At 60.3% G+C, this 25,313-nt stretch overlaps 1 protein-coding gene across 3 annotated transcripts in view; it reads left to right on the top strand.

Annotated features, from left to right (window-relative positions):
- COL5A1 (collagen type V alpha 1 chain) overlaps positions 1 to 25,313 on the top strand; it is a 172,514-nt gene that overhangs the window by 143,551 nt on the left and 3,650 nt on the right. Inside the window, exons 49-65 of one of the 3 annotated variants that reach the window (XM_087418823.1) lie at positions 652 to 705; positions 1,580 to 1,687; positions 2,288 to 2,341; positions 2,647 to 2,700; positions 3,586 to 3,639; positions 4,236 to 4,289; positions 5,071 to 5,178; positions 5,280 to 5,333; positions 5,422 to 5,475; positions 6,403 to 6,510; positions 8,172 to 8,225; positions 9,157 to 9,192; positions 9,612 to 9,665; positions 10,550 to 10,805; positions 11,740 to 11,852; positions 15,156 to 15,224; positions 18,734 to 18,967. In XM_087418823.1, the coding sequence (XP_087274949.1) occupies positions 652 to 705; positions 1,580 to 1,687; positions 2,288 to 2,341; positions 2,647 to 2,700; positions 3,586 to 3,639; positions 4,236 to 4,289; positions 5,071 to 5,178; positions 5,280 to 5,333; positions 5,422 to 5,475; positions 6,403 to 6,510; positions 8,172 to 8,225; positions 9,157 to 9,192; positions 9,612 to 9,665; positions 10,550 to 10,805; positions 11,740 to 11,852; positions 15,156 to 15,224; positions 18,734 to 18,967 (1,518 nt within the window). Of the gene's footprint in view, positions 1 to 651; positions 706 to 1,579; positions 1,688 to 2,287; positions 2,342 to 2,646; positions 2,701 to 3,585; positions 3,640 to 4,235; positions 4,290 to 5,070; positions 5,179 to 5,279; positions 5,334 to 5,421; positions 5,476 to 6,402; positions 6,511 to 8,171; positions 8,226 to 9,156; positions 9,193 to 9,611; positions 9,666 to 10,549; positions 10,806 to 11,739; positions 11,853 to 15,024; positions 15,094 to 15,155; positions 15,225 to 18,733; positions 18,968 to 25,313 lie in introns of all 3 variants that reach the window. The other 2 variants (XM_087418822.1, XM_087418824.1) reach the window with 2 other exon arrangements.

The following is a 25,313-nucleotide window of genomic DNA, read 5'->3' as shown; positions in this document are numbered from 1 at the left end:
CACTGTTTCTAGAACTTTCTTTCAATGTGAGCCCATTAAATTGAAAGAAGTCTTTGGTCACTGCTCATTTTTTACAAAATGAAAATTAAAGAGACATATGCCCTGCTAAGACCACAAATTAACGACACTCTGCTGCTGCTCGGAGAGGTCGCTTTCCCTTGGAGCCCCTGCCGTAGGACACCTGTCCATCTTAGCTTCATCCGCAGCCACTGCACACGCCCTCCCCACCTCCGTCCCCGCGGCCCGCACCCCTGAGGATACGGGGTTGTTTCCTCTCTGCCTTTGCCCGGCTGCCCACCCTGCCTGCAGTGTCCTCCCGTCCCTTCACCCAGCTTCTCAGATTATCCTCCAGATCTCACCTGCAGCATCCCGTCCTTGGAAAGCCGTCTGTGACACTCCGATGTACTCCACACGCCCCCTCGTGTGTCCGTCACAGCCTGCGTGTGTCGCTGTCACTGCTTTTTCCCTGACCATGACCGCTGGAGTCCTCACATGCCTCCCCTCCGATCCCGGGAGCTGTCAGACAGTGACGATCCTCATCCCCCCGGGTCCCCCCGTCCCCCACCCCCTGGTGCTCATCAAGCATCAAATGCTTGGTGCTGGAGCCACTGTTGTCATCACAGCCGTAACCACATCGTGATCCCCCCTCAGGGTGAGCCTGGTGAAGCTGGTGAGCCTGGCCTTCCAGGAGAAGGAGGCCCCCTGGTGAGTGAGGGCTCTGGGGGAGGGGTGGGATGTGACCGTGCACAGGTGCTGGCTGGGACTTTCCCACTCTGCCTCAGTTTTCCCATCCGTGAAATGGGAGTCAGGTCTCCTCTTGTGCCTGCCTCATGGAATCACTGTGAAAAAGAGGGAGTGTGATGGAGAGTGAGCGTGTGTGTGTGCCTGCATGTGTTTGCATGCGTGTGTACTGTGTGTGCTTGTGTGTGCAGACATGTGTTTGCATGTGCGAGTGCACTGCTTTTGTGCACATGTGTGCATGTATGTGTGTGTGCGTGTATGTGTGTGTGCAGCTGTTAGCAAGGAATACCCATGACCAGTGGCTGCAAGTTGCTCGCTGTCTGTGGAATTCCAGGCCCTTCCACAGGTTCCGTAAATGTGGGGGCAATTGTGGGCCTGTCATCTGTCAGCCCAGACTTGCAGTGTTCAGACCTTCACAGGTCAGATGAGCATTCTCACCAGGCCTGCCTGTGGGAGGCTGTCGGGTCCAGGAGGCGGCTTGTGGGCGAAGGTCTCCTGGGCTTCTAGCTGCTCCCTGTGCCTGTGAACCACGGAGTGGGTGGACAACCTGGGTACCTGCAGCCCCTCAGAGTTCGCGCTGCCTGCTCGCTAGTCCAGGGGTCACTCCCTCCCACCTACGAGTCCACTAGGCTCCTAAGGCCCGCCTCGTGGTGGCAGCAGTGCCGGCCTCTCGCGGGGAGCTGTTGAGGGCTGAGGGGAGTGCGAGCAGCTGCCAGCACCCCCTGGGCCCAGCGCCTGGCCCACAGTCTGCAAACGAGGGGGCAGACCTCACGCCAGCTCCTTGCTCTGGGCAACAGAGGTTGGCTCTGAGAACATGGACCCTGGCCTTTCCCTCCAGGGACCCAAAGGAGAAAGGGGAGAGAAGGGCGAGTCAGGCCCTTCTGGTGCTGCTGGACCCCCTGGACCCAAAGGCCCTCCTGGAGACGACGGTCCCAAAGGCAGCCCCGTGAGTAGCTCTGAGATGCTGCGGGTGCCCCTGAAGCTGGGGCGGGGTCTCTGCATCCTAGATCATTCTCGTTCATCGGCAGTGCACTAAACCTTCCCGGCCATTTCTAAAGTTTAGAGGTTTTCACGCCAGCTGCTGAACCAAAGCAGTGGAGGTGAGAAAGAGGGGATGTGGGGCAGGGGAGAAGCCCTTCGGGGGCTCCTGTGCATAGACCAGGCAGCTTGCTGAAATGGGTTCGATCGGATGGCCCTGTCCTGTGGCCTGCCCTGGTCTGGCATCAGGAGGGCCTTCGGAGTGGCACGTTCTAGAAACGGAAGGTCCAGGTGCCAGTCTCACCTGGATCTCCAGGAGCGAAAGTGTGGGCAAGACGCCTGCCCTTTGGGGTCTCCGGAGAGTGAGAGGACCGGTGTTGCCTCGCCCACTACCGGGCTTGCTGTGCGGCTCAAACGAGATGATGCTGACAAAAGAGCTTCCTGGTTGTCAAGTGCACTGCTGGTCTCAGAACTGCTGGAATGTTCTAGAGGCTGGGTGGCCGTGGGGAGGTGGTCTCGGCAGCGTTGCTCCAGGCCGGGTTGCTGAGGGCCTCTTTCTCTGTTTCAGGGCCCAGTCGGTTTTCCCGGAGATCCCGGGCCCCCCGGAGAGCCTGGCCCTGCGGTAGGTGTTCAAGACGCGGAGCCCCTCTGTCCCCCACAGCCCCCGACCAGCTTTGCCAGCCTCAGTTTTGTTCTTTCTGGCCGTTTCTTTGTATGAATTCTCTTGGGGGCACGACACTCTCCCAAACGGCATCCTCATTCTGTGATGAGATGGAGAAAATGCGTTTCCCACTTTGGAACGCGCTGTGTACCGCCACCCCGGAGTGGGGTGTGGTTTTCCAGAGGGGACTGGGAGTGCATGGGGTGTAGGCACGTGAGCTCGGGGTGCCGACCAGGAGGCAGAGCAACTTGCTTTCGTCCGCACAGGGTCAAGATGGTCCCCCTGGTGACAAAGGAGACGACGGCGAGCCAGGGCAGACGGTGAGTCTGCGCATGACCTCTGGGGGTCCTGACACGGCTTCTTGGGAGGGTGGGGTGCCTTCTTGGGATTCTCAACTTACTTGTTCATTTCTGAGGAAAACACAAACCCAGTTACCTTATGATGCTGATTCTTCACCATAACGGGGGCCCTGAGCTCTCTCTGAGGATCTACTGAAAGCTAGGGACCTTCTTCCAGAAGGAAAAACGCACGTACAGTCCAGTGGTTTTGCACACTGCACTGGGGAGTCCTTGACCCGCCCATGAACGTCAGGATTACCTCATTTCTGCCGAATCGGGCCCAGTGCCTCTCCTCGCAGGGCTCTTTCCACATCGGCCCCGGCGCTGAGACCACACAGGATGCTCCTCTCACACCTGTCATTGGGTTTTTGAGACATGGCCTCAAGCCAAGAAAGCTTAGACGCCAGCTCGGGGCCAGGTCCCCTGGAGACGTGTCTGCTGTGCCACCGCTTCCCAGCCTGTGACCTGGGACGACGCTCGTCCTTCCCGGCCTCGGGTCCACCTCTGTAGAAGGGGAGGCCTGCAGGCCATGGTGAGGATTGAGCCAGTGGTTGAGGATCAGGACTAACGGCTCCGCGATGGGAAAATTCTCTTCCCAGATGCAGCGAGACTGCGGACGGGAGACAGGGTCCCCGCGATGCCCCAGCTGAACACTGAGCACAGAGGGCAAAGCCGAGAATCCCAGGACGACCCTCACTTGGGACGTCCTGTGCCAGCTCCAGAAGAAGACAGAGGCAGTTTCTGGGCTGGCCGAGGACAGATTAGATTGCCAACTCAGTGTGTTTTGTAGCCTCGGACCAACCGGACATGCCACCCGCCAATCTAACAGACCCTGATTCCTAACTACTCTGTTCTCTCTGACCCCAGGGATCGCCGGGCCCCACTGGTGAACCAGGTCCATCTGGGCCTCCAGGAAAAAGGGTAAATACTCCTGTCAGCCTTCTGCATGAAGGTGCCCCACCCCTGCCCTCGGCCTGGACCCCAGTGCCCGCAGCGGCAGCGGTGGGGAAGGTGCTTCTGTTTGAAGCATGTTCTCCCCTCGGCTTCCTGCCACGTCCTCAGATCCCAGACCTGCTAGGTCGATGCACTGGTGTGTTTCAGATCAGCTGAGTGCTGACACATCAATAATGCCCGTCGTGGGGGAGAAAGCTCCTTTCCCCGGGGTCAGACCTTTTGAAAAGTCAGAACAAGCTAAAAGGCATTTCTTTGCACATTGAATAATCCAGCCTTTTGCTGGTGCTGCAATAAACTGGCTGCTTGGCATGCAACCAGGAAAAGGAGGGCCCAACACTCAGCAGCTGGAGCACCTGCCCAGATTGATCCGGAGGCCTTCCTCCAGGACCGGAGTCCCAGGGACTCGCTCTAAGGGCCTTTGTCCACACTGGCCAGGGGCCTGGGACGACCTCCATGCCCCTCCCCGGCTCGCCCTCCAGCCCAGGCCTGTCCCCTGCAGAGGCTGAGGTCATCGCTCCGGCTTCTGCAGGCCAACTCGTCGTGTGTTCTCTTGCTTGTTCCAGGGTCCCCCCGGCCCCGCAGGCCCTGAAGGCAGACAGGGAGAGAAAGGAGCCAAGGTAACGTGCTTTGGGGCCTGGCTGCAGCTATGCTAGAGCTTCCAGAGAGAGCTGATTGCATGCTGGCCGAACTGGGTGGGACGTGGACATGTGTGTGAACCACAGAGGAAAGCCACAGAGGCAGAGGGGAGCTGGTGGTGCCTCGGAGGGAGGCCTGGCCCTCACTGCAAACCGGGCAGGAGAATCAGGCCTCTCCAAAAGGGACACAGCTCCGCATTGCCCTCCGGCTCTGGGGTCCCTGATTCTGGCTCCACACTCCATCTGCCCCGCCAGCCTGAGGGAGGGGCAGCGGGTGCTGGAGTCGGGAAGACTGGGGTGCTGTATAGACTCGGGCTTGGTGTTTGACCCATGCAGTTCGCACACGGCCTGGCACCAGAGCGCTGGTGGAGCTATTCTTCGGGCGACTCGGGATGGCACCATTTGCCTTCTCCTGCAGACGTCCTGTCGTTAGTTGAGACAGTGGTGGACATGGTCCAGCCCCGTGCCTGCTTGGGAAATGGCAGCATGTCCACCACTAGCTCCAGGCCGGCCGCCACCTCCATGGTGGCTGTGATCACTAGGAGACTGGGAAACCCAGCTGGCCGAGGAAATTAGTGGGATGGAGAATTGGTCAGGACAGCTTCCACAAGGGATGTGGAGAATTTGGGGCAGCCCCCGGATATCTAGGGGCGTTTCAGGTTCTCTCCAAGGCTTCCTGGGGTTTCCAAGCAGTGGTCCTGTGCCAAGGTGACCAGACACTCAAGCATCTGGGTCCCACTCTGTCTTCCTTGCTGCCCTGCAGGGAGAAGCCGGCTTGGAAGGCCCTCCTGGGAAGACTGGCCCCATTGGCCCCCAGGGGGCCCCTGGGAAGCCCGGCCCCGATGGCCTGCGAGGGATTCCCGGCCCTGTGGTGAGTGGATCCAGGAGGCCTGGGAGGGGCGGCGGCTGCTGCGGGAGGGACGCAGGGATGGGCCATGGCGGGGCTCACGCGGAGGCCCGGCTGTGTTTCAGGGTGAACAAGGTCTCCCAGGATCACCAGGCCCCGATGGTCCCCCTGGCCCCTTGGTGAGTGACGTTCCGAGGTGCGCCCCCTGGCAGTGGGTGGAGGGTGGGATCGGGGATGAGACTCTGATCCCGCTGCCTCTTCCCGCAGGGTCCCCCAGGACTCCCCGGCCTCAAAGGAGATTCTGGCCCCAAAGGGGAAAAGGTAAGACAGACTTCAGGTGCCTCTGCGGTTGTATTGCGGGGCCCCTCAAATACCTGTGGCTTCAAACTCAACAAGGTATTGATCCGTCACCCGAGTTTGTCAAGTGCCCCCGACGGGCACCTGAGAGGCAGGGAGAGAAGGAACAGAAATCTGTGCTGCTTTGGAGACCCACGAGGCCCACGTGTAATGGAAGGAACATTCCGGCCAGGTGCAGCCCAGCCGGTGGGCGTCCAGGGTCTGCGGAGCAGATGCTCACTCTGGACACTGCGGCCTCTGATCTTTCACACAGGAGTGTGTGGGGGCCTGCAGCTGGGAACGCCCTTCCATTTCTCTAACTGGGGAGGCTTTTTTCTATTCAGAATGATTTATTACAGACGTAAGCATCCTCACAAGGAGAGAGACAGCATAAAGTCTCTCTCCTTCCAATCTAACGCCCCTCGCCACCACCCTCCCCAGCCCCCAAAGTGTTGAAAGCTGGAGGAACCCTTCCAGAACTTTCTACAGGCTCGTATAAAACATATAAAAGCACATGTAGAGGATTTTTCTTTAAAAACATCATAAAAATAATTATAGTATCTCTAACACCCTGTAAGTTTCTTTCCATGTAAGTTCGTAAGTGTTAGTACGTGTTGACCATAGAAGCATTGGAAAAGGCATAGAAGTAAGAAGATACACAGACATCATCACTCAGGAAACCCCTTCCTCTCTTTGGTCTACATTTGGATCTCTGTTTCTCTGTTTCTTTAGTCAGACCTGCTGTTTCGTCCCCCGACCTGCCTTTGGGGCTAGTTTCCATTCCGGGAGATGTTGGCTGGTCACTGGGGGCTACCCGGGGCCCAGATGTGCTGCCACGTCCAGCTGGCCCACGTGGCTGGACGTGAGGCGCTGCCAGCACGAATGTTCCTTCGCGCCTTCATTTTCCAACAGGGTCATCCAGGCTTGATCGGCCTCATCGGACCTCCGGGTGAACAGGGTGAAAAGGGCGACCGGGGTCTCCCCGGCCCCCAGGGCTCCTCCGGCCCCAAGGGAGAACAGGTGCGTGAGATCCTGGCCAGAAGCATCTTAGAAGCTGGCTCTCAGGGCCCAGGGATCCGAAGCACGTTAGAGCCTGAAGGCCCTTCTCATGTCCATCGAATCTAGATGGGAACAGCTCAGGGGACGGCTCGCCCAGGGGCCCAGGGAGCTGGGTACCACTGTATCCCAGCCCTGAGACTGGCTGGCCAGCAGCTGCCCCCTCGTTACCATGGTGGCCTCAGAGGTGAAGGGCATTTCAGCCCCCATCTATGCAGAAGCCTCTGACCAAGTAATTGCCCAGGCGGTCACTGGCAATTCTCAGCCATGTTTACCAGTCACATGGGGGCAGAGCGATTGTCCATTCGCGTCCTCACTTGCACCTTGACCCCACATGTGCACACCTGGCCGTAGATGTCCCTGGGGACCACGGTAGCTAATTGGAGTTTGTGGCCCCCAGCAAATGGCAGTGAAGGAAACCTTAGCCTGAGACTTCCACTCCGCCCTAAGCTGTGAGCCTCTTGAAGGGGCTGCCAGGAGGCCAGGGCGCAGGACTGCGCGGCCGGGGTGGGTCATGTGTGCCGTGGAGGCAGGAGAGGGGACGTCTCTGCCCCCACCATGTGCCGGCCATGGGACCTCATTCCAACGTGAGAACCTGTGCTTCCCAAGCCAGCTGTGACGGGGCTCACACATGCCCCTGAGCTGTGCCCACCTTGGCCCACGCCTGACCTGGAAGGGGACAGGACATGTGAAGCAGGGATGAAGGTTGTGGGATGGCGTCCTTGGGAACCCCTGCCTCATCTGCCGTGTTGCCTCCGGGCCATCGACCATTTTCCCACCGCCCAGCGTCCCCAGGCCACCACGGTGCTCTCAGACAAGGCCACCCAGGGTGTGGTGGCCCAGCAACCTCAAGAATTAGAGAGATGTTCAGGGTCCCTGCCACCCGAAAGAAAGCTCCCCTCTGTGCCCTCACCCCAAACCTGTCCCTGATGGGGGTGCTGCTGAGCGTCTCCAGGATTCTCCCAGTGACCCAAGTCCCACACGACAGAGGTGGAGGAGGAAGCCTCTCCGCCCGGAGCGACGCTTGCTCCTAGCGCACCTCTACCCGCTGTAGCCTAAGTGGGGAGTCCGTGTGGACTCGGGGCTCCAGGTGAAGTAAGCTTCAGGGTCCTGGCTACATGGAGGGAGGGTCAGATCAGAGGCCACAAGCTCTAAGGATGGGGAAGGCACACTTAGAGGCTGAGCAGGGCAGAAGGAATAGACGACCCCAGGACACTCGCTGTCCCCCCGCAGGGGGCTTGTGCTGATGGGACGACCCACACCGAGAATGGAAAACAGCAAGAGGGGACCAAGTCAGGGACGGATGTCAGAGCTGTTGTTTCTGTTTTTCAAATAGAATATCAGAAGAAATGTCTTAACGGGAAGTCACCTCCCGTGGCCTGGTGGATGCTGGAGGGCTCCTTCCAGCCAGGGCAGCAGTGGCGGGGACGGTCAGCCTCATGGCAGGCGTCAAGGCCCACAGGAGTGGTGGTCCCCCTTACAGTGCGGCCGGCCCCACGCCGGAGGGCATCCGTTAGGGAAGACGCTGACGTGAACTGACAGACGTGGCTGTGTGGACGGGAGTGCATGTTCCTATGATCCATCCTTGGCTGAATGATGCTAACAGCGTTTCTGCTCCTTTTCAGGGTATCACTGGTCCTTCTGGCCCGATTGGCCCCCCGGGCCCTCCCGGCTTGCCGGTGTGTATCTGGGGGGGGTCTGGTTCCTGGTGGTTCCTGGGAGAGCCAGAAGGTGGGGTGGGTGGGCCTGGGCTTCGGGCCTCAGTGTGTGGCGGGAGAATGACAGGAAAGTCACACGAGACAGCTGGGATGGAGGGCCGCAGCCCGGGCGGAGATTGCCACCCTGAATTGATTTGCTCATTAACTCATCGGGGTTCTGAGCGACAGAAGCAAGGAAGTGGGGTCCCTGGGCCCTGGTTTCAGGTGCGGGGAGGCAGGGCAGGGGAACCTCTCTCTGGGCATCTCACGAAAGGTGGACAGTCCACTATAAGAAGTCTGGGAAGGTAGGAGAACAGGGGGTACTCTCCAGCCCTCCCGTCAGCATGAGCAGGGCTGGCCTGGCCAGACATGAGGAGGTGGGGTCCCATCCTCTAGGCACCCAGCCTGGGGCCTCCCCCATGTTGCTGGGAGACTCAATACTCCAAAGACACCCCCAGGGCCTTGAGTCTCTCTACTTGCCCCAACCCAGTCAACCTCCATGCCCCGCCTGGGCTGGGGTCCGTGTGGCCAGGCCCCGCGATTCGATGCTGGCCCCTGCTGCGAGCTGCTGGGAGAGGGCTGGAGGGGTCTCTGTGTTGGGGCCTCTGAGGCCACACACCCTCTTTGCCCTCAGACTCTGGCTGCCTGAACTGTGATTTCCCAGTGGGGAGGGTGGGGAGGGCGACCTGGGACAGACAGGACCCTCCCTGCCTCCACGTGGGTGAGCACCAGCCACACCTAGCCCCCCAACCTCCCCGGTCAAGCAAGTGCAAGCGTGGACGCCTGGAGGGGGACACGGGCGTGAGGAGGGGTGAAGACCAAGCTAGGCCTGAGCGGGCCTGGGGGTCCAGGGCGGGGGCCCAGAGGTGAAGGGGCCGGCTGCTTGCTGATGCTCTGCCCCCACTCTCCACAGGGTCCTCCTGGTCCAAAAGGTGCTAAGGGCTCCTCGGTAAGTGGTGTGCACCCCTGAATCGGCCCACGCCGCCTCGGGGGAGGGGTGTGTCCCCTTGGATGAAAACCACCCCACTGCCCTCCCTTCTCTGACTCGTGGCCATACGGTCCCTCACGCTCCTCCTGTCCTGCTGAACTGTCCCGAGCACGTCTCCAGCATGAGTTGTCTCAGACCGAGGCATTTGGGCTGCTGCTCCCTGCCTCCCAGGAAGGACTCTGTCCCCCTAAGTTCCTGTCTTGGGGCGTCTGGTTCTTATATAGGACTGGAGAGGAGGGGCCCCACATCCTGCCCGGCACGTTAGACCTTGTCTCTCTGCCTTCTCCAGACAGGTCTCCACGGATCATTCTAGAGCACAGGGTGGATTTAGGTCACGTCAGGCCTCACTGATCAGACTTGGTTCTTTTCTTTCTTCCCAGGGTCCAACTGGTCCGAAGGGTGAGGCAGGCCACCCAGGACCCCCTGGCCCACCGGTGAGTAGCCTTTGAAGCCTTGGGAGTGGGAGTGGGGGTTCTCCTGTCGCCAAGGGAATCATGGGGAGCGTCTGTCTGTGCGGGGGTTCACGTCCCAAAACTGAAACCTGTGTGGCATGTGGCAGGCGGGCCTGTCCCTGGGATGGAGCCAAGGGACGTAAGTCACCCCAGGCCACCTCTCCCTGGGACGTCTGTTTGGCCAGAGAAAGAGAAGAGAAAGGGAGAGGGGGAGAGAGAGGACGTGTATGTTTATGTATACATGTGCATGTCTGTGCATGTGTGTATACGTGTGTGTGCGTATGTGCACGTGTGTGCACGTGCATATGCCAGGGTGGGCCACACTAGACAAGGCCCCGAGGTGCAGGCTGGAGCCCCGTGATAAGCCAGGGTGTGGTGGGTGCTCTACAGGACGCCCCCCTTTGGCGGTGCAGACTCCTGTCCTCGTCCTCGGCTGGGGCCTCCTGTGCAGCCTCGTCGCATCAGCAGGCATTAATGTGGCCCCACTGTGTGCAGCCCTGGGCTGGGCCACAGAGGCAAGAGGAGATCTGGTCACTTTGAGTCTAGCTGAGGACAGAACCTGCGAGGCTGAGGCTGTGAGCTGCTGCGTGCAGGCTTTGGAGGGGAAGACAGGCGGGTGAGGCCGGGTGCGGGTTTGAGGAGAGAAGTGCTCAGTGCAGGCAAGGCAGGGCAGTGGGGATGGGTGTGGAATGTTCTGGAGGCAGGAAAGAGGGAGGAAAACCATGCTCAGATGGACAAGTGTCTGCACCCCAGGATGCTCCCGGCAGACGGAGCCCTGCAGGCAGGACCCTGGCTGTCCTGGCGCTGCTCCCGCCCCAGGACCCGTCTGGTGCCCTCCCACCCACTGCTGCCCCTGCCGCACCCAGGGCCCCCCGGGCGAGGTCATCCAGCCACTGCCGATCCAGGCGTCCAGGACCCGGCGCAACATCGACGCCAGCCAGATGCTGGATGATGGGGAGGGCGAGAACTACATGGACTACGCTGACGGCATGGAGGAGATCTTCGGCTCCCTCAACTCCCTGAAGCTGGAGATCGAGCAGATGAAGCGGCCCCTGGGCACGCAGCAGAACCCCGCCCGCACCTGCAAGGACCTGCAGCTCTGCCACCCAGACTTCCCGGACGGTAGGTGGCCGTGTGCCCCGGACCTGGGGGCACACGGAGGGGCAGGGGCAGGGCAGCTAGGCGTGGCGGGAGACCTGGGCAGCTTCGTGCCTTGCTCAGCCTTCTCGTCCGTACAGTGGGGGTACAGGGCCAACTCCCCCTTGAACCTGACCGCTGCATCGCAGTAGATGAGGTGGTCCTGGGAGGCCGGGGCAAGAGGTCAAGGCTCTGAGGTCGCACAGAGCCGGGTGCCAGTCTCATCTGAGCCATGGTCCAGCATGTGACCTGCTGCCCCTGAGCCTCATGTTCCTAGTCTATGAAATGGGAAGAAAAACGTCTACCTACCAGGGGACGGAGTGAAATGGGTAGTGCGCCAGATGCTTAGCGTAGCAAGCTCCTGCTGTCGGTATTAACGTTGGTATTAGCTGTGTCCTTGGAGGGCACCCTTTAAACCCCAGCGTATCCTACAAACCCACATGGCTCCCGTTCTCTGCGCTGTTAAACCAAGCCCTGCTACCTGCTGAAAACTAGAATCGCCGTAGCTTGCTGCTCCCGCTCTGGGAAGTATGAAGCTTTCGCCTACAAGACTTGAGGGCCCTCCGTGGTTCGGGCGACTCTGACTCCGGGTGCATGAATTTCCGAGCTCATCCCGAGCGTCTCTGCATTTCCGTCCAACCCTCGAGCGGGCTGGGCCCTCCCTCCCCTGCTCACCAGAGCGCGCGCCCTGCGTGCCTCACGCTCCAGCTGCATTCGTGGTGACGAGTCTGTCCCCGTCCCTTTATGGGCCCAGCAGGAAAGCAGAATGCCCTCAGATAAACCCCAGAGAGGCCGTGCTGGCGGCACCTGGCCCTGGCCATGTGTTTTAACTGCTGAACTGAAATGTCGCAGCTGCTTCTGGAACCATCCGGGCAGCGGCTCTCATGGATCTGCCTCCCTCCCTGTCTCCGCCCTCCAGGTGAATACTGGGTGGATCCTAACCAAGGCTGCTCCCGGGACTCCTTCAAGGTGTACTGCAACTTCACGGCGGGCGGGGCCACCTGCGTCTTCCCCGACAAGAAGTCCGAGGGGGTGAGTACCCGCCGGCCCCCTTGCCCTCCTCTCCCTGCGGGCCCGGCCCAGGGCTCAGACGCTTCGCATCTGTGTAGCTTTAAGAGTGAACACCAGAAATTGGCCAGTTTCAAAATCAAGGTTTTCCTCCGGAAGAAGACCATCCTTTGCTTGGTTTAAGAAGCCGTCTTGAGTGCCGGGATGAGTGCAGCCTCGGGATACAGAGGGTTGAGGGTGGCTGGCTCCTGGGTGTGGTTTCCACCTGCCACCCTGGTGCTGGGATTTCAACCACGATTGGGTCAGATCTTCCTCAAATGACTGTAGCTCTGCCCTCAGACCAGCTGGAAACCCAGGGAAGGATTTTTTGGGGCAAAAGTGACCTAAATGCATCCTTTAGAAGCTGGTGTTCGCCTCAGTTCTTAGCATCAGCTTGCTTCCATGGCGTTTGCTCTGCCTCTCCGGAGCGTGGTGCAGCACTTGAAGGTCTGTTTGGTAAAGAGCAAGTGGTTAGGGAGGTTCTGATTCCTTGAGATTTTGTGGAATGTCGATTTAACAGTCACCTCTGTGGCGGGAGTTTGTGTGTGGGGACGGGTGTGGACTGGCGTGTGGATGGTGTGTGTGTTTGGATGGTGTGAGTGTGTGTGTGCAGACAGGCATGTGGATGGTGTGTGTGAGTGTGTGTGTGTGCAGACAGGTGTGTGCGAGTGTGTGTGTGTGTGTGTGTGTGGATGGCACGTGGGTATGCGTGGACAGCGTATGTGGTGGGCGGGTGCTGCTTTCTCTCAAGCGAGCGTCCGAGGCCGGGCCCACCTGGGGCCCAGGTCAGGTGAGGAGGCCAAGGTCTCTAACTGGGAAGATGACAGAGACTCCAGCCGCAGTGCCCCCTGCATCTGCCTGGACAGACCCTCCTCCACAATGTCCCTCTCAGACGGCCACCTCTCCCCTGGCCCAGACTGAGGGCAGCAGTTGCTGGAGGCGGTGGCCACGTTTGCTGTGCAGGCTCGGGCGCGGGAAGCGGGAGTCGGGCAGCCTGCGGTCCCCAGCTTCCTAGCGGCCTCAGTGCCCAGCAGCGGTTTCCTCTGGAGGGAAAGCGGCTACATTCTCCCAGGCACGGTCCCCGATCCCTACATCTCGCTGTAACCGTGGGGAGTGCCAGCACCCCCATGGGCCCGAAGGCCTGGCTTTCAGAAACAGGGGCTCTACGCTGACAGGGACAACTTGGGGATCCCACTCTATATGCGTGCTCTCCTAGCCTGGAATTTGAAATCCTTGGTAACCTGCATGCCGAGCAATTCAAAAAAAGAAAATTCAAACCACAGGCCCCTTCTGTCTGGCAGAGGCCCAGGAGGACATTCAGGTGGAAAAGATACTGTTTCTCATCCTTTTTGTCACTGTCTGTCCTCTGCAAATGGCCTCACTGCTGGAGAATGCAAGGACATCCCAGAAGCCCTTGCTGGCAGTATCGCCGGATGGACAGCAGGCTTGGGGCGCTGAGTGACGCCCACTCCTCCTCGCTCTTCCTGTGCACGTGTGCTGACCAGCCAGGCGTCCACGGGCTGGAGCCTTGGGCTCAGGCCACACCTACTCAGCCTCGTGCTAGTAGAGACCCTCTGCCCTGTTGCCTAGGCCCTGGACCCCTCCCCATCGGGCAGCAGGAGGGCCGGGGTTTTAAGGCGGGAGGCTGGGGTGAGGTGAGCACCTGTCTGCACGTCTGGTCCTGTTCCCAGAAGAGGCCGCCCTCACGGTAGCTGAGCACAGCACCAACAGCGGCAGATTCGGAAAGCAAAAGGAGAGGGCCGGAGAGTCCTGAGGGGCAGGAGCCAGGCTGGACACCCTGTTCCTCCAGCGGGGCCCCTTTTGTGGTTCTCCTGCACAAGGCCGGCTCAGAGGAGAGCCGGGGGACTGGGGACAAAGATTCAGTGCTTTCTCGTTGGGAAGGACTGGGCCCTGGGGCCCAAGCAGAGGACTCGCGGGATGGCTGGGGGCAGGCCAGCCCTGTGGGCACTTGCATTCTGCTCCAGGTCTCTGCCCGCGGCAAGTAAATCCACGGGCAGCCTCGGCTCCAAGTCTCTGCTTCTAGAGCCAGCGCAGGCCTCCTTCTAGAGGAGGGAATCATTCATTCATTCATTCATTCATTCAACAGCGTTACCAAGGCCCCACTGTGTGCTAGGCCTGCCCTCGGGAATGGCGGCCTTGGCCCCTGCAGAGAGCCAGCTCTAAGTGGGAGCCTTCTCCCCTCGCATTAGGGGACAGACGCTGTCCCTCCCGATGGCGCGTCTGCTTCGCGCTACGTCCTCAGGGAAGCCCTGGAGGAGTCTGCTCTCTGGGCCACAGGACAGGTGGTGCTGGTGGGGGACCCCCCCCCAGCCGCTCGTCCCAGAGAGAACCCCCACCACACACATAGACACACGCACCACAGACACACACACGCACACCACACATGTAGACACACACACCATATACACCACAAATACACACCACACAGATATACACACGCAGACACACACATAGACACACACACCTGTACACCACACATACTGCACGTACACTCACACCACACAGATACACAAACACACATACACACACATGTGCACACTTCACCCCCCGCTGGTCCAGCTGTGTCACAGAACCCTGGTGGCCCTGGCAGGGACTTCTGCCCACCCCGTCCCCAGGCGGAGGCCATGGAGACGGAGCCTCGGCCCTCAGATCAGGGGACCAGATGTGAGGATGCAGGTGCGTCCTTTCCTTAGCCCATCGGTATATGTTGGCTCTTACTATCATCTTCTTCATCACACAGATGAGTTGAGGATTCATTCATTCGTTCATCCATTCATGCACTCAACAAGCATTTTTCAGCAGTTGCTAGGTGCCAGGCACTGTGCTCAAAGCTGGATATACCAAAACTGATAAAATGCAGACTCGACTCTGCGTGTGAAGGGCGTGCTAGCACCTCGTCGTGGCCGTCTGTCTGTTCTGGAGAGAGATCCTCAGCTCTCGGGGGGAGACGGAGGCACCTAAAGGCATCCGTTCCCAGTCAGCCGCCCCGGTCCTCCGGAGCGAGGGCAGCACAGAGGCCCTCGCACGCGGGGAGAAGGCGTGTGTGCAGGACGTGGGGCGTGTCCCGTGGAGGCAGGAGAGTAACCCTGTCCTTCTCTGTTTCTCTCCCTCTCCGCCTCCCCCCCTTGATGTTTAGGCCAGAATCACTTCTTGGCCCAAAGAAAACCCGGGTTCCTGGTTCAGTGAATTCAAGCGTGGTAAACTGGTAAGGCAGCCTCTGGCTTCTCTGCGGTTGTCGTTGAAACCCGCCCGTTTCATATCTTCCAGAGTAAAATGGCCCGCTGGCCCAAAGAGCAGCCTTCTACCTGGTATAGTCAGTACAAGCGAGGGTCCCTGGTAAGTGGCCGCTGGGTGCTGCCTGCTTGCGGCTCGGCCTGGCTCCTGGCTCTGCATGGGACTAATCGCCACCGTGCGCCCGACCTGTTCTCGCCCCTTGGCCAAACTGCTCCTCGGCACGTGACAGCCAGACCAGCATTGGGCCTACTCCTGCCACCCCCGATGAGGCATCGTTTCCGCCTGGGAGCAGGTGGATGGTTTTCTGTTCAGGTCTAGGACAGGAGGCTGGTGCTCAGGGCGCCCAGACCACAGCTGGTGCTGCCGGGAATTGAGACCCAAGGCACCAGGAGCCAGAGGGTTTATTTTACTAAGTTCTAGCGGGCAGGTCAGATGAAGTGGGTCCTGGACCCCTAAACCGTTCAGACTGCTTTCCAGGACCCAATGCACTGTGCCCCTCCCCATGCCGTGCTAGGGGCCGAGGGCCCGTTCTGAGTGCCCGCCAAGCCGTGGGCTTCTCAGTTGTATCCCACACGGCTCCGTGAGTCCCCGTCATAGCTTCCGGGGAGCCGCTCTGAAATAACCCGTCCCAGAAGTGAAAACACGTCAGCTTCCCTGGAAAGAACCGAACGTGCTTTTCCAGCTGGCATGGAGCCGAGAGCTGGTTTGGACTCACTTGCTTGAGGCCAGTGGCCGCCTCCGCACGGCAGAGCGTTTTTCCCCAAACATCTCAGGAGTTTGAGCGAGGCCCTTTTCTGGAACAAAGTGCAAAGTTTTGTGCTCTCTTCCTAACAAGTTCAAGGACCAGGTTCCAGAATGTGGATATGTTGCTGGTGCCTTTAGGGCCCCACTTTTCTTCCTCGGATCTAGTTATCTCACCCAAGCCGCCTTTGAAGGAGGTCCTTCTCACTCAGAAGCCAGCTCTTGGATTCCATGACTTTCGACCCCACCACCCGCCATTGGTCCCTGCCCCCCAGCCTCCCGAGTGGGCACAGAGGCCACTTTTCCTCCCAGGGACTTACACAGTGGTGGCTGCCAGCCTGCCTTTGCCCTGTCGCACCTCTGAAGACCCCTCGTTCCTAATCCTTGAGGCACTTCGTGGCTAATTATTAATATCTCACGCCGTCGGTGTTGTTGATTTCCGAGTCACTCCGGCTCTCTGCAGACTCTGCAGGTTCACTCACCTTGCTGCGTTTGTGGAGACTTCCTTTCGTGTTTCTGCGTGGGCCTCAGGCCCTCGCCGCCTTCCTCTCCTGCCGTGTCTCCTCTCCTTCGCCTCTTTCGTGCTCTCCTCAAAGAAGAGCGACTGGCACACAGAAGGACCTGAGGTGGACGCCCCCTCGGGGGGAGGACCCAGTGACCGGGGCGGCTTGAGCTGGGTGACAGGGGCGGGGGTGGGGGGCGCAGGGGTCAGGCGGGAAGGAGCCAGGGAGGGGTGCCGCTGCCCAGAGCCAGGCGAGGCGGTGGGGTCCTTTCTGCAGCCGCGGTGGGTGCTGCCCGTGCGGTGCCCTCCTTCTCCGGCCAGGCCCTCACACCCCCACTCACCTTCCTCTGAGGGGTCAGTTACGGAGCACCCCGGTTCAGCCACCAGCCCAGAGAGCCCACCTCCTGCTTCTTTCCTATTTTGAAGAGAGTCGATCAGGATGGAGGTGAAGGGGGCGGTCAGGGGGCGGTATCAGCTCCTCTGGTGGCTTTTCCCACTGCATTATTTCTAGCACTCCGTGAATACCGTAAGTGAACAGGACGCAGGTGCAGGTCCCTCCTTGAAGCAGGCCCTTTATCTGGGCGGGGCTGCCCTGGATCGACCACGTTACGATAATACTGCACGCACCTTTCCCACGGAGGGCAGGGTCTCAGGGCGGGACTCTGGGACTCCAGCGTGGGGCTCGGGGCTCAGCCGTGCCTGGGCCCTCCTGCCGCCTGCTCAGCACTGGGGGCTTCAGGTCCTTCTGTGTCCAGCGCCTGCCCCCGGCCTATCCCTGTGCATGCTCTCTCCTCGAGTCAGTCATGCTTCCTCCCAGAAGGAGCGCCTGATGGTCCAGACTGCCGGTTGGTATTCCGTCTTCCTCCTCAAGGTCCAGCTGCACGGTTGTGGTCGCTGCGTGGGGAGTTGGAGTTGGCCGGGACCTTTGTGCTCTCCCTGCCCTGGTGGGAAGGGGCAGGACCCGGGCCTGGCCCCACCACCTTCAGCTCTCTCTAATTACAAGTGCAGAACTAAGTGGGCGATGTCAGCGTAACTCACCTTCGTGTGTTCAGACGGCCCTTTGGGGTGGAGCAGCCGCTGTGCAGGGTGGGGTCTCGGACCCTGACATTGTCTGCTCCATCATCCGACACGGAGACACGCCAGGCCACCCTTGCTCAGCCGGGCGTCTGTTTGTGAGGAGAGCTGGCCTTCCCTGCAGAGAGGGATTTCGGGGGGGGGAGGAGAGCTGTGTCTCGTCTCGGGGGTTAAGAAGCGTCCATGTGCCTGGCGGTGTCCAGCTGTCCAGAAAGCTGGAGTTTGCAAAAGAGACACAGAAACCGAGGCTCGTCTTTCGGGACGCCCCACACCAGCCCTGCGCCCAGCTGAGCCGAATAGCCCAGTTTTGGGATGTCCAGCTGGCGATGTGGAAAAGTCACTAAAGACCCGGCACCATCTTTCCCAGATGCCTTGCCTGGGTTTGCGGCCAGAGAGGGGCCTTTCAGTGAGGCCATGTCACCAGAATGCCCCGCATGGCCTGGGCTGAGCCCCCCAGGCCACAGGAAGGCCTGCTTAGCTTTCCCCGGGATTCCATGCCCGGGACGGGGCAGGAATGACCCTTCTCGAGTGCCATCCCCTGGTCACCCCAGCCCTTTGGCTCTTGGCCATATGGCCCGTGACCCTTCCTCAGGCCAGCCTTCCTGCCTGCCAAGCACCCCATGCCTCGCTCCCAGCTGGCCCGAGCTCCCGCCCCGAGCCCTTCTGCCCTCTGTCTCCCATTCTCGTGGGCTCCCTGGCCAGGGCCTTGTACATCACGGGCGCTCAGCAGATGGTTTTCATTTATTAACATAATCTAATGAGCACCTTCCTTTTGCCAGCCTCTGGGCACAATGACAGGGACATACAGGCCAGGCCCCTGCCCTCAGAGTGCTCACGGTCCAGGGAGGCCTGCCCACCAGGCGCCTATGACACAAGGGTCCAGTGCTGGCCTGGAGGGCCTCACAGCCTGGTAGGGAAAACGGACACTGAGCCAGGCCAAGGAGGACGAGGGCACCCAACCCAGGCAGGCTTCCTGAAGGAGGAGGCACATGAGCTGAGCCATGGAGGATGAGTAGGCGCCAGCCAGGCAAAGAGGAGTGGGAGGGTTATTTAGGTCCCTGAAAGAAATGAGACATGGTTTACTCTGTCCCAGAGACCCCCCCAGGAGAGCCAGTGCTTGCCGGCCTCGGGGGACTGGGCATGTGGCATGTTTCCAGGCAGGGCCCTTGGCGTGGCTCATGCTCCAGAGGAGACAGCACATGGATAAAGCTTGTGAAGGCTGGGCCCTGAGGCCGGGGTCTTTGTGGCCACGTTGTGTCCCTTCACTGCTGAGCACCCCCCCGTCCCCCTGCAGCTCTCCTACGTAGACGCGGAGGGCAACCCCGTGGGCGTGGTCCAGATGACCTTCCTGCGGCTGCTGAGCGCCTCCGCGCACCAGAACATCACCTACAACTGCTACCAGTCAGTGGCCTGGCAGGACGCCACCACGGGCAGCTACGACAAGGCCATGCGCTTCCTGGGCTCCAACGATGAGGAGATGTCCTACGACAACAGCCCCTATATCCGCGCCCTGGTGGACGGCTGCGCGGTGAGTGCCACACGTGCCCGCTCGCCCCCCGTGGGCTTCATTCATTCAGTTGGCATGAGTTCACAGGGCACCTGCCATGTGCCAGGCCCAAGCCGCGTGTCAGGGTGCAGGGAGGGCCCGGATGAGGGGGCCCCAGGCTGGCCACTCGCAGAGCGTGGCCGACTCGGGCAGCCCCACGCCTGCCGGAGACGTGGAATCCCACGCGTGGCCCGAGCTCCGGGGGCGTTCCCGCCGGGCTGTGGGTGAGGAAGGGAAACCTGAGACCTGGCAGGAGAGGCAGGAGCCTGGTCCGTGAGCCCACCCCTGTGTGCCGTGCGGCGGAGCAGGAAAGCCCTCTTGTCGGTCCAATTTGGACTTTGAGGCTCCCTCTGCTTAGACAAGCCTTTTCTAGGAGTGGCTGGGAACCAGCCTGGATTTGCTCCTAGAGCGAGGCTGTCCTGGGAAGTGCTCTGCAGACCCAGGGTGACACAGCTGCTGCAGATACCACTCCTGTGACAGCCCCGGCCCACGCTGGGTCATCTCCCTGGACCCCTTGCTGCCCCCTGAGAGGGGCAGTTCTGCTCACAGGCAGGGATCCAGGTCCGAGAGGCTTGCTCAGGCCGCATGGCCAGCCAAGGCTAGAGCTGTGTGTGCCCTTCTGCCCCTTGGCCCCCTGTATGCTTGCTTTCCTCTGTACCCCATGTGTGGCCCCCCAGAGCGGTGCCTGGGCCCCTAGCCGAGGGTCGGCCCCTCGAGATTGCACCCCCACAGGGGCTACCGTCTGCCCTGGTCAGGCCACAGGTCTGAGCTGTGTGCTGGCGTCCGGGAGATGTTTAGGGTGCAGCGTGCACAGGGCGCCCAGTCTTGTTGAAGTCCTCAGGCATGTCTCTCGTGTCCCAGCTTCTTCCCCCTTGGAAGCTGGAGGTGGGGGGGTCACCAAGAAGCCCTGCCCTGTGGGTCTTACTGTCGTATCCCGACATCTGACCTCCATTCTCTTCACCACCCGTTCTCCAGAGACCCTGCCCGTGGTCCTCGCCCAGGCCAGCTCCACGGGGCTCCACGGGGCCAGGGCGAGTGGGGGCTCCAGCCCTTGCCCCGTGTCCAGGGCCGGCCCTGCGCGGTGCCTCCCTCCAGGCCGGCAGCGCGGATGCCCTTCTCTGGGAGGCGCCGCGCCGGTCTTCTCGGGTCAGGAAGCTTCTCCATATCCCCGGGCCCCAGCTCCAGACGGGGCCCCTCCCGTGGATTTCTGGGTGGAGTAAACCGTCTGCGATCCCTTCCACCAGTTCTCTCCCACCCTCCTTTGGAACAGAGCGGCTGGGGCATTTGTCAGAGCTGGTCGCAGTGTGTCCCAGCCCAGGGAGAGGCGACCCCGAGCACTGAGCAGCCTCTACGTGCATGGAGAAGCCAGCACTGCTGCCTCTGTGTTGTCGTCCCTGCTGCGGGCTGTAGGCTCTCCCTGTCACCGTTCCCTTCCCATCCCGTCAAGGCATGGGTGGGATTTGAGGGTTTTCCCTAATGTCTGCTGAGGAGGTCTGGCCTATTTGGGCCAGGCCAGAGTGTCCTGCGATGGTCCTGCAGAGCAGGCTCGGTCAGGCAGGACAGCGAGATGGCAGTGCTAACCCACGGGGCGGGGCTGCCAGGGAGCCGCTGAGAGCAGGACTCGGGTGGACCCAGGCTCGAATCTTGCCTCCTCTCCTGACTGGCGCCCCGGAGCCGGGCTGCACCCTTTAGCCCTGGGAAGCTCCGTGCCTTTTTACCACAAAAGTATCTAGTTATAACCCCCCAAGGGCCACTTTGGGGATTAAGGGTGAGTGTGTCCAGCGCACGGTGAGGCCAGGGCCCCCAGCGGAGCAGCCTTCCCAGGAGCACTCTACTGCCCTCCTGTGTCCGTGTCCCTGGATCCGTGTGGGTCGGTGCTGCAGATCTGACCGGAATCTGCAGAAGTGGTCCCCAGTTAAGGTCAGAGGGATCCAGTGCCCCAGGAAAGGGACCCAGACACATCAGGGGAGTCCTAGCCATCTGTTCTTGTTCCTGACACGCCCCCCAAGCTTCTTCCAGAAGGTCCTGGGGCAGCAATAAAATTATCCTCCCATCTCTACCTCCTACAGATGAAGATGATAATAGCACCCACGCGATGGGGTGGTTCCAGGAGCACATGCAGTCAGGCGTAAAAAGAGCTGAGAATTGTGTTCAGCCCACCGTGAGCCCTAGACGAGCTTGCAGTTCCTGTGACTCTTTTTAGACAGCACGGGCCCACTAGCATAAGGCAGTGAAGGTGGAGATGCGAAGAGAGACGAGGAATCCCACAAAGGAGAGGCAGGACCTGGGGGACAGGGCCTTGAGTTTGGCCTGGAGCTTCCTGGCTTCCATGGCAGAAGGGGAAACACTCTGGTTGGCCCAGTGCATGTGTGTCGTCTGGTAAAGAGAGCAGACTGTGTTTTCAGAAGAGGGGAACATTCCCTGGAAGGGAATGCTGGAAAAATGTATCTTATGAAGGACCCTCAGAGGTCAAAGGGCAGGCCGTCCCTGGCCCCCTAATCCAGCTGAGACAGGCGCCCCCCCTCTCAAGACCTTCCTGGGAAGATCTAGGTGCTTCCATCCGCTTTCTCTTGGAGCTCCCCCTCCTACTCGTTCCAGCAGCAAAGCTGGGAGCTCCCAGAAGTTCCCAGCAATGCCATCCAGCTCAGAACCCGACTTCCTGGCTCTGCCTGAATCCGGGTACAAGGTCAAGCTCAGATCTTTCTTAATTCCACGATCAGACAGGCTGTTCCTCCGGCCCAGTGTCTTCTGGGGTTGAGGCTGTGAGGGGCAGCACAGCCATTGGTGGGGCAGGTCTCTCGGGCATTTCAGGACATCATCAGCCCCCACGCACTCCCCACTTCCGGGTCAGAGCTGCTGATCTGGATCTTCACTTTATTTTGTGGATGCCAAATCTGAGGCCTAGAGAGGCCCAGTGACTTGCCCAAGGCCCTCCAGGTATGGCAAAGCTGAATCTCCTAATTCCCACCCCAGGTCCCTTCCTGGGCCTTGAATGCCTCCATTGACAGGGAGCTCACTACCTACTGAGACAGCCTAGGTCATGGTTGCAAAGTCTCAGTGGTAGGAAACTCTTCTGAGAATTGAGCTAAGATCTGTCGCCTGTGGTTCCTGGTTCTGCTTCCTTAAGTCACTCGGAGGAAACCTGGTTCTAGACCAGAGTTGCTCAAGCCTTTGGGGCCAGATGATTCTTCAGTGTGTGGGGGGGGTTTGGGGGGGCCGTCCTGTGTATTGTAAGATGTTGAGCAGCATCTCTGGCCTCGACCCACTAGATGCCAGTAGCATCCCCCACCCAGTTGTGACAACCAAAGACACCTCCAGACAATGCCCCGTGCCCCCTGGAGGACAAAATCGCCCGCAGTGGAGGCCTGCCGTCCTACAGAAAGGACAGCGATCTGAGGGAGCCCCAACAGCCTCCCCTGCTGAGGGGCTGGCAGGGCCTGCCTCCTCCGTCTCCCCGGCAGATCCAGAGAAGCCAGCCTGCTGGCCGGGAGGAGCCTCTGGCCAGGAGCGCCGAAGATGAGCTGCAAATGCAGTGGCAATCCAAACCGTGATCTTCTCCTTTAGAAAAATCACCAATGCACGTTTAGTTAGCCGCCCGCACGCTGTAAGGAGAAGAGTGCCCCGTCCCCACCCAGCCGTTTCTGAGCTCCGCGACGGTCCTCTGGGCAGCTCCAGATGCAGTGACAAGACAGCATCATGGGAATATCCAGACGGATGCTGGGCCAGGGAAGGAGAGGCAGCTCCCTCCCCAGACAGTTTTCCTTCTGGAAAGAAAAGATGTTTTCTTTGAGAAAGTGGAGAGAGAATGACTCCAAACGGAATAACCCTGCTGACGGAGGAAACTGGCTGTGCATGCAGGCTGGGGAGGGCGGGCGGAACGTGGAGGTGGTCGTAGGGGCTCCTGGGGAGCAGCGTGCGGTGAGGCCGGCCTGGAGGGGCCAGTGCTCTGCTCACCCCAAACCCCCAAATAGCTTAGCCACGATTTGAAAAGTCACAGCCCTGCTGTGTAATTATGCAGGAGGCCCTGACACCCCCCCCCCGAAAACGCATGGCCTGCCTCACCCTGGGGAGGCCTGCTTGATTCATATTGTCAGAAGGGCCACAGAAATCGGGATTCCGACGGGGGCATCGCGTGGCCGTGTAGCCTGATGGCCGGGGCCGCTGAGTGGGGCCCGGCCCTGTGGAGAGGCACAAATCACCGCGCAGGAGGCCCGAGGAGCCACGCTACATAAATCGCGTTGCTTGTGCAGCTTCATGCACCCCCGGGGGCCATTGCTAGCCCGTAATGGTTATTTATGCCTCAGGAATAACAGGGTAACGGAGCAGTTGCATGCACGGCGGCCTGCTTACATGCGCTCCCCTCTAAGCGCCCTGATAATTGGAGCGGTGGGGCCCCATAAATCCAGGATAAATCACCCTGCCAGCTCAGCAAACGCTGCCGTCCCCTGGGTGAGGAAGAGAGGCGTACGCTGGCCCCTGGAAGGCCCTCCCCGTGGAGAGGAGAGGTCAGCTGGTCAGCTCGCTGGCCTGGGAAGGCTCAGGCCGCCTGTAGGTGAGGTCACACAGCCCCCCGTGACAGCGCCACCTTCCAGCGGCCCAGCGAAGGTCAGGTTGGCGTCACATTTGAGTCCCTCCTGTGCAGTGGTCAGACCCGGTGAGGGGGCAGAGGCCCAGAGAGGCAGAGCTTAGGCAGGGAGAGGTGGTCTCTGGCTCCGCCTTGCTGGCCTGGCCGGGGGAGGGGGGAGGGGTCAGCTGCCTCCCAGGGCTTCACGCCCAAAGGACGTGGGTGGCCACCATCTTTGGGGACTCTGAGTCCAGTCGCTGCTTCCCACCAATCCTTCCCAGCAGCTACGAGGGTGCAAGTGGTCCCTACCCTCCTCCCTGGAAGTGGAGAGCTGTGGCCACCCCTTCTGGCCGACATACAGGATGTAGCCATACCGGCTGTGTTCGGCCAGGCCTCGGCCACATTGTTTGACACCATCAGCATCTGTGCCCTCGAGTTCCTGGCCGCCCTATGACAGTGTCTCTCAAAGGATGGCTGCGGCTATGAGGTGCCTTAAACAAATGCAGATTCCCAGGCCCACCCTGGGCCTCCTGCATCTCCATCCCTGGGACGGGGCCGGAGCCGGCTCATGCTAACCAGCTCCCTAGGGGACTCAAATTTGCTCTGAAGTGCCGATCCCGGCTTTAAAATAAATCCAGCCTGATCCAGCTGCAGGCGGGAGGAAGGTGTTATTAAGGCAGGGATGTGGGGAGGATGGAAGTCTGTGGGATATGGGAAAACCAGAAACTCACACAGTGGATACGTAACACAGCTCGGCCCTCAGGTGCTCCTCCGTGGCAGGCCCCGCGGAAAGACTGGGGTACCCAGTTTCTGAAGCCGGGGTGCCCGTCTTCCAGCTGAGAAGGCTGAGCCGCAGAGAGTGTATCAGTTATCTATTGCTTGTGACAAATCACCCCCCAAATTTAGCATCTTAAATCAACAAATACTTGTTGTCTCGCTCGGTTTCTGGGCGTGGCTGTGATCCGGGGTTCTGGCCTGGGGTCTGTCCCCGTCAGCTTGGGCTGCTATGACGAACGGGTGGCTTATCGACAACAGACATTTATTTCTGACAGTTCTGAAGGCTGGACGTCCGAGATGAGGCTGCCGGCCCGGCGGGTTCTTGGGGGGCCCTCTCCGACTTCTCGCTGTGTCCCCACACGGCGCAGAGAGAGAGCTGGCTTTCCAGCTGCTTCCTATAGGACACTGATGCTGTCCTCGAGGCTCCACCCTCACAACCTAATAGCCTCCTGAAGGCCCCGCCTCCCAAGACCCTCCCATTGGGGGTGAGACCTCATCGTCTGGATTTGGGGACGCAAACGTTTAGTCCCCAACAGGGTGTCATGAGGCAGCCAGGCTGCTGTCATCCGAGGGCCAGCCTGGGGCTGGAAGGTCTGCTTCAGTGACACATTCTTGAGGCTCTTCCTCACCTCCTGGCCTCTCCAGAGGTGACTTCCCCGGAGGAGAGATCCTAGAGAGAGAGGGCTGGGGGGGGCCAAGACGGAAGCTGCATCGTAACTTAATCTCGGATGTGACACAGCACCCTTCTGCTGACTCCTGTTGGTCACGACCCTGGGCGGTGCGGCAGGGGGTCACTCCAGTGTGATACCCGAGGTGGGGTCCTGGGGCCGCTGTGGAGACAGCCACCCAGAGAGTGGAAGTTGCTTCATTGAAACTCAGCTTACCAAATGCTTCTCGCATGCCGGGCACAGTTCTAGGTGCTTCATGGATCATCCAGGTCCCCAAGAGGGATGCTCTGACCCCACTCTGCAGGAGGGGAGGAGGCCC

The sequence above is a fragment of the Ceratotherium simum genome, chromosome 29 (genome assembly GCF_057802395.1).
Source record: "Ceratotherium simum simum isolate JZ-2026a chromosome 29, ASM5780239v1, whole genome shotgun sequence".
NCBI lineage: Eukaryota > Metazoa > Chordata > Mammalia > Perissodactyla > Rhinocerotidae > Ceratotherium > Ceratotherium simum.
The sequence above is the reverse complement of the archived record's forward strand: the minus strand, read 5'-3'. Positions and strand labels throughout refer to the sequence as shown.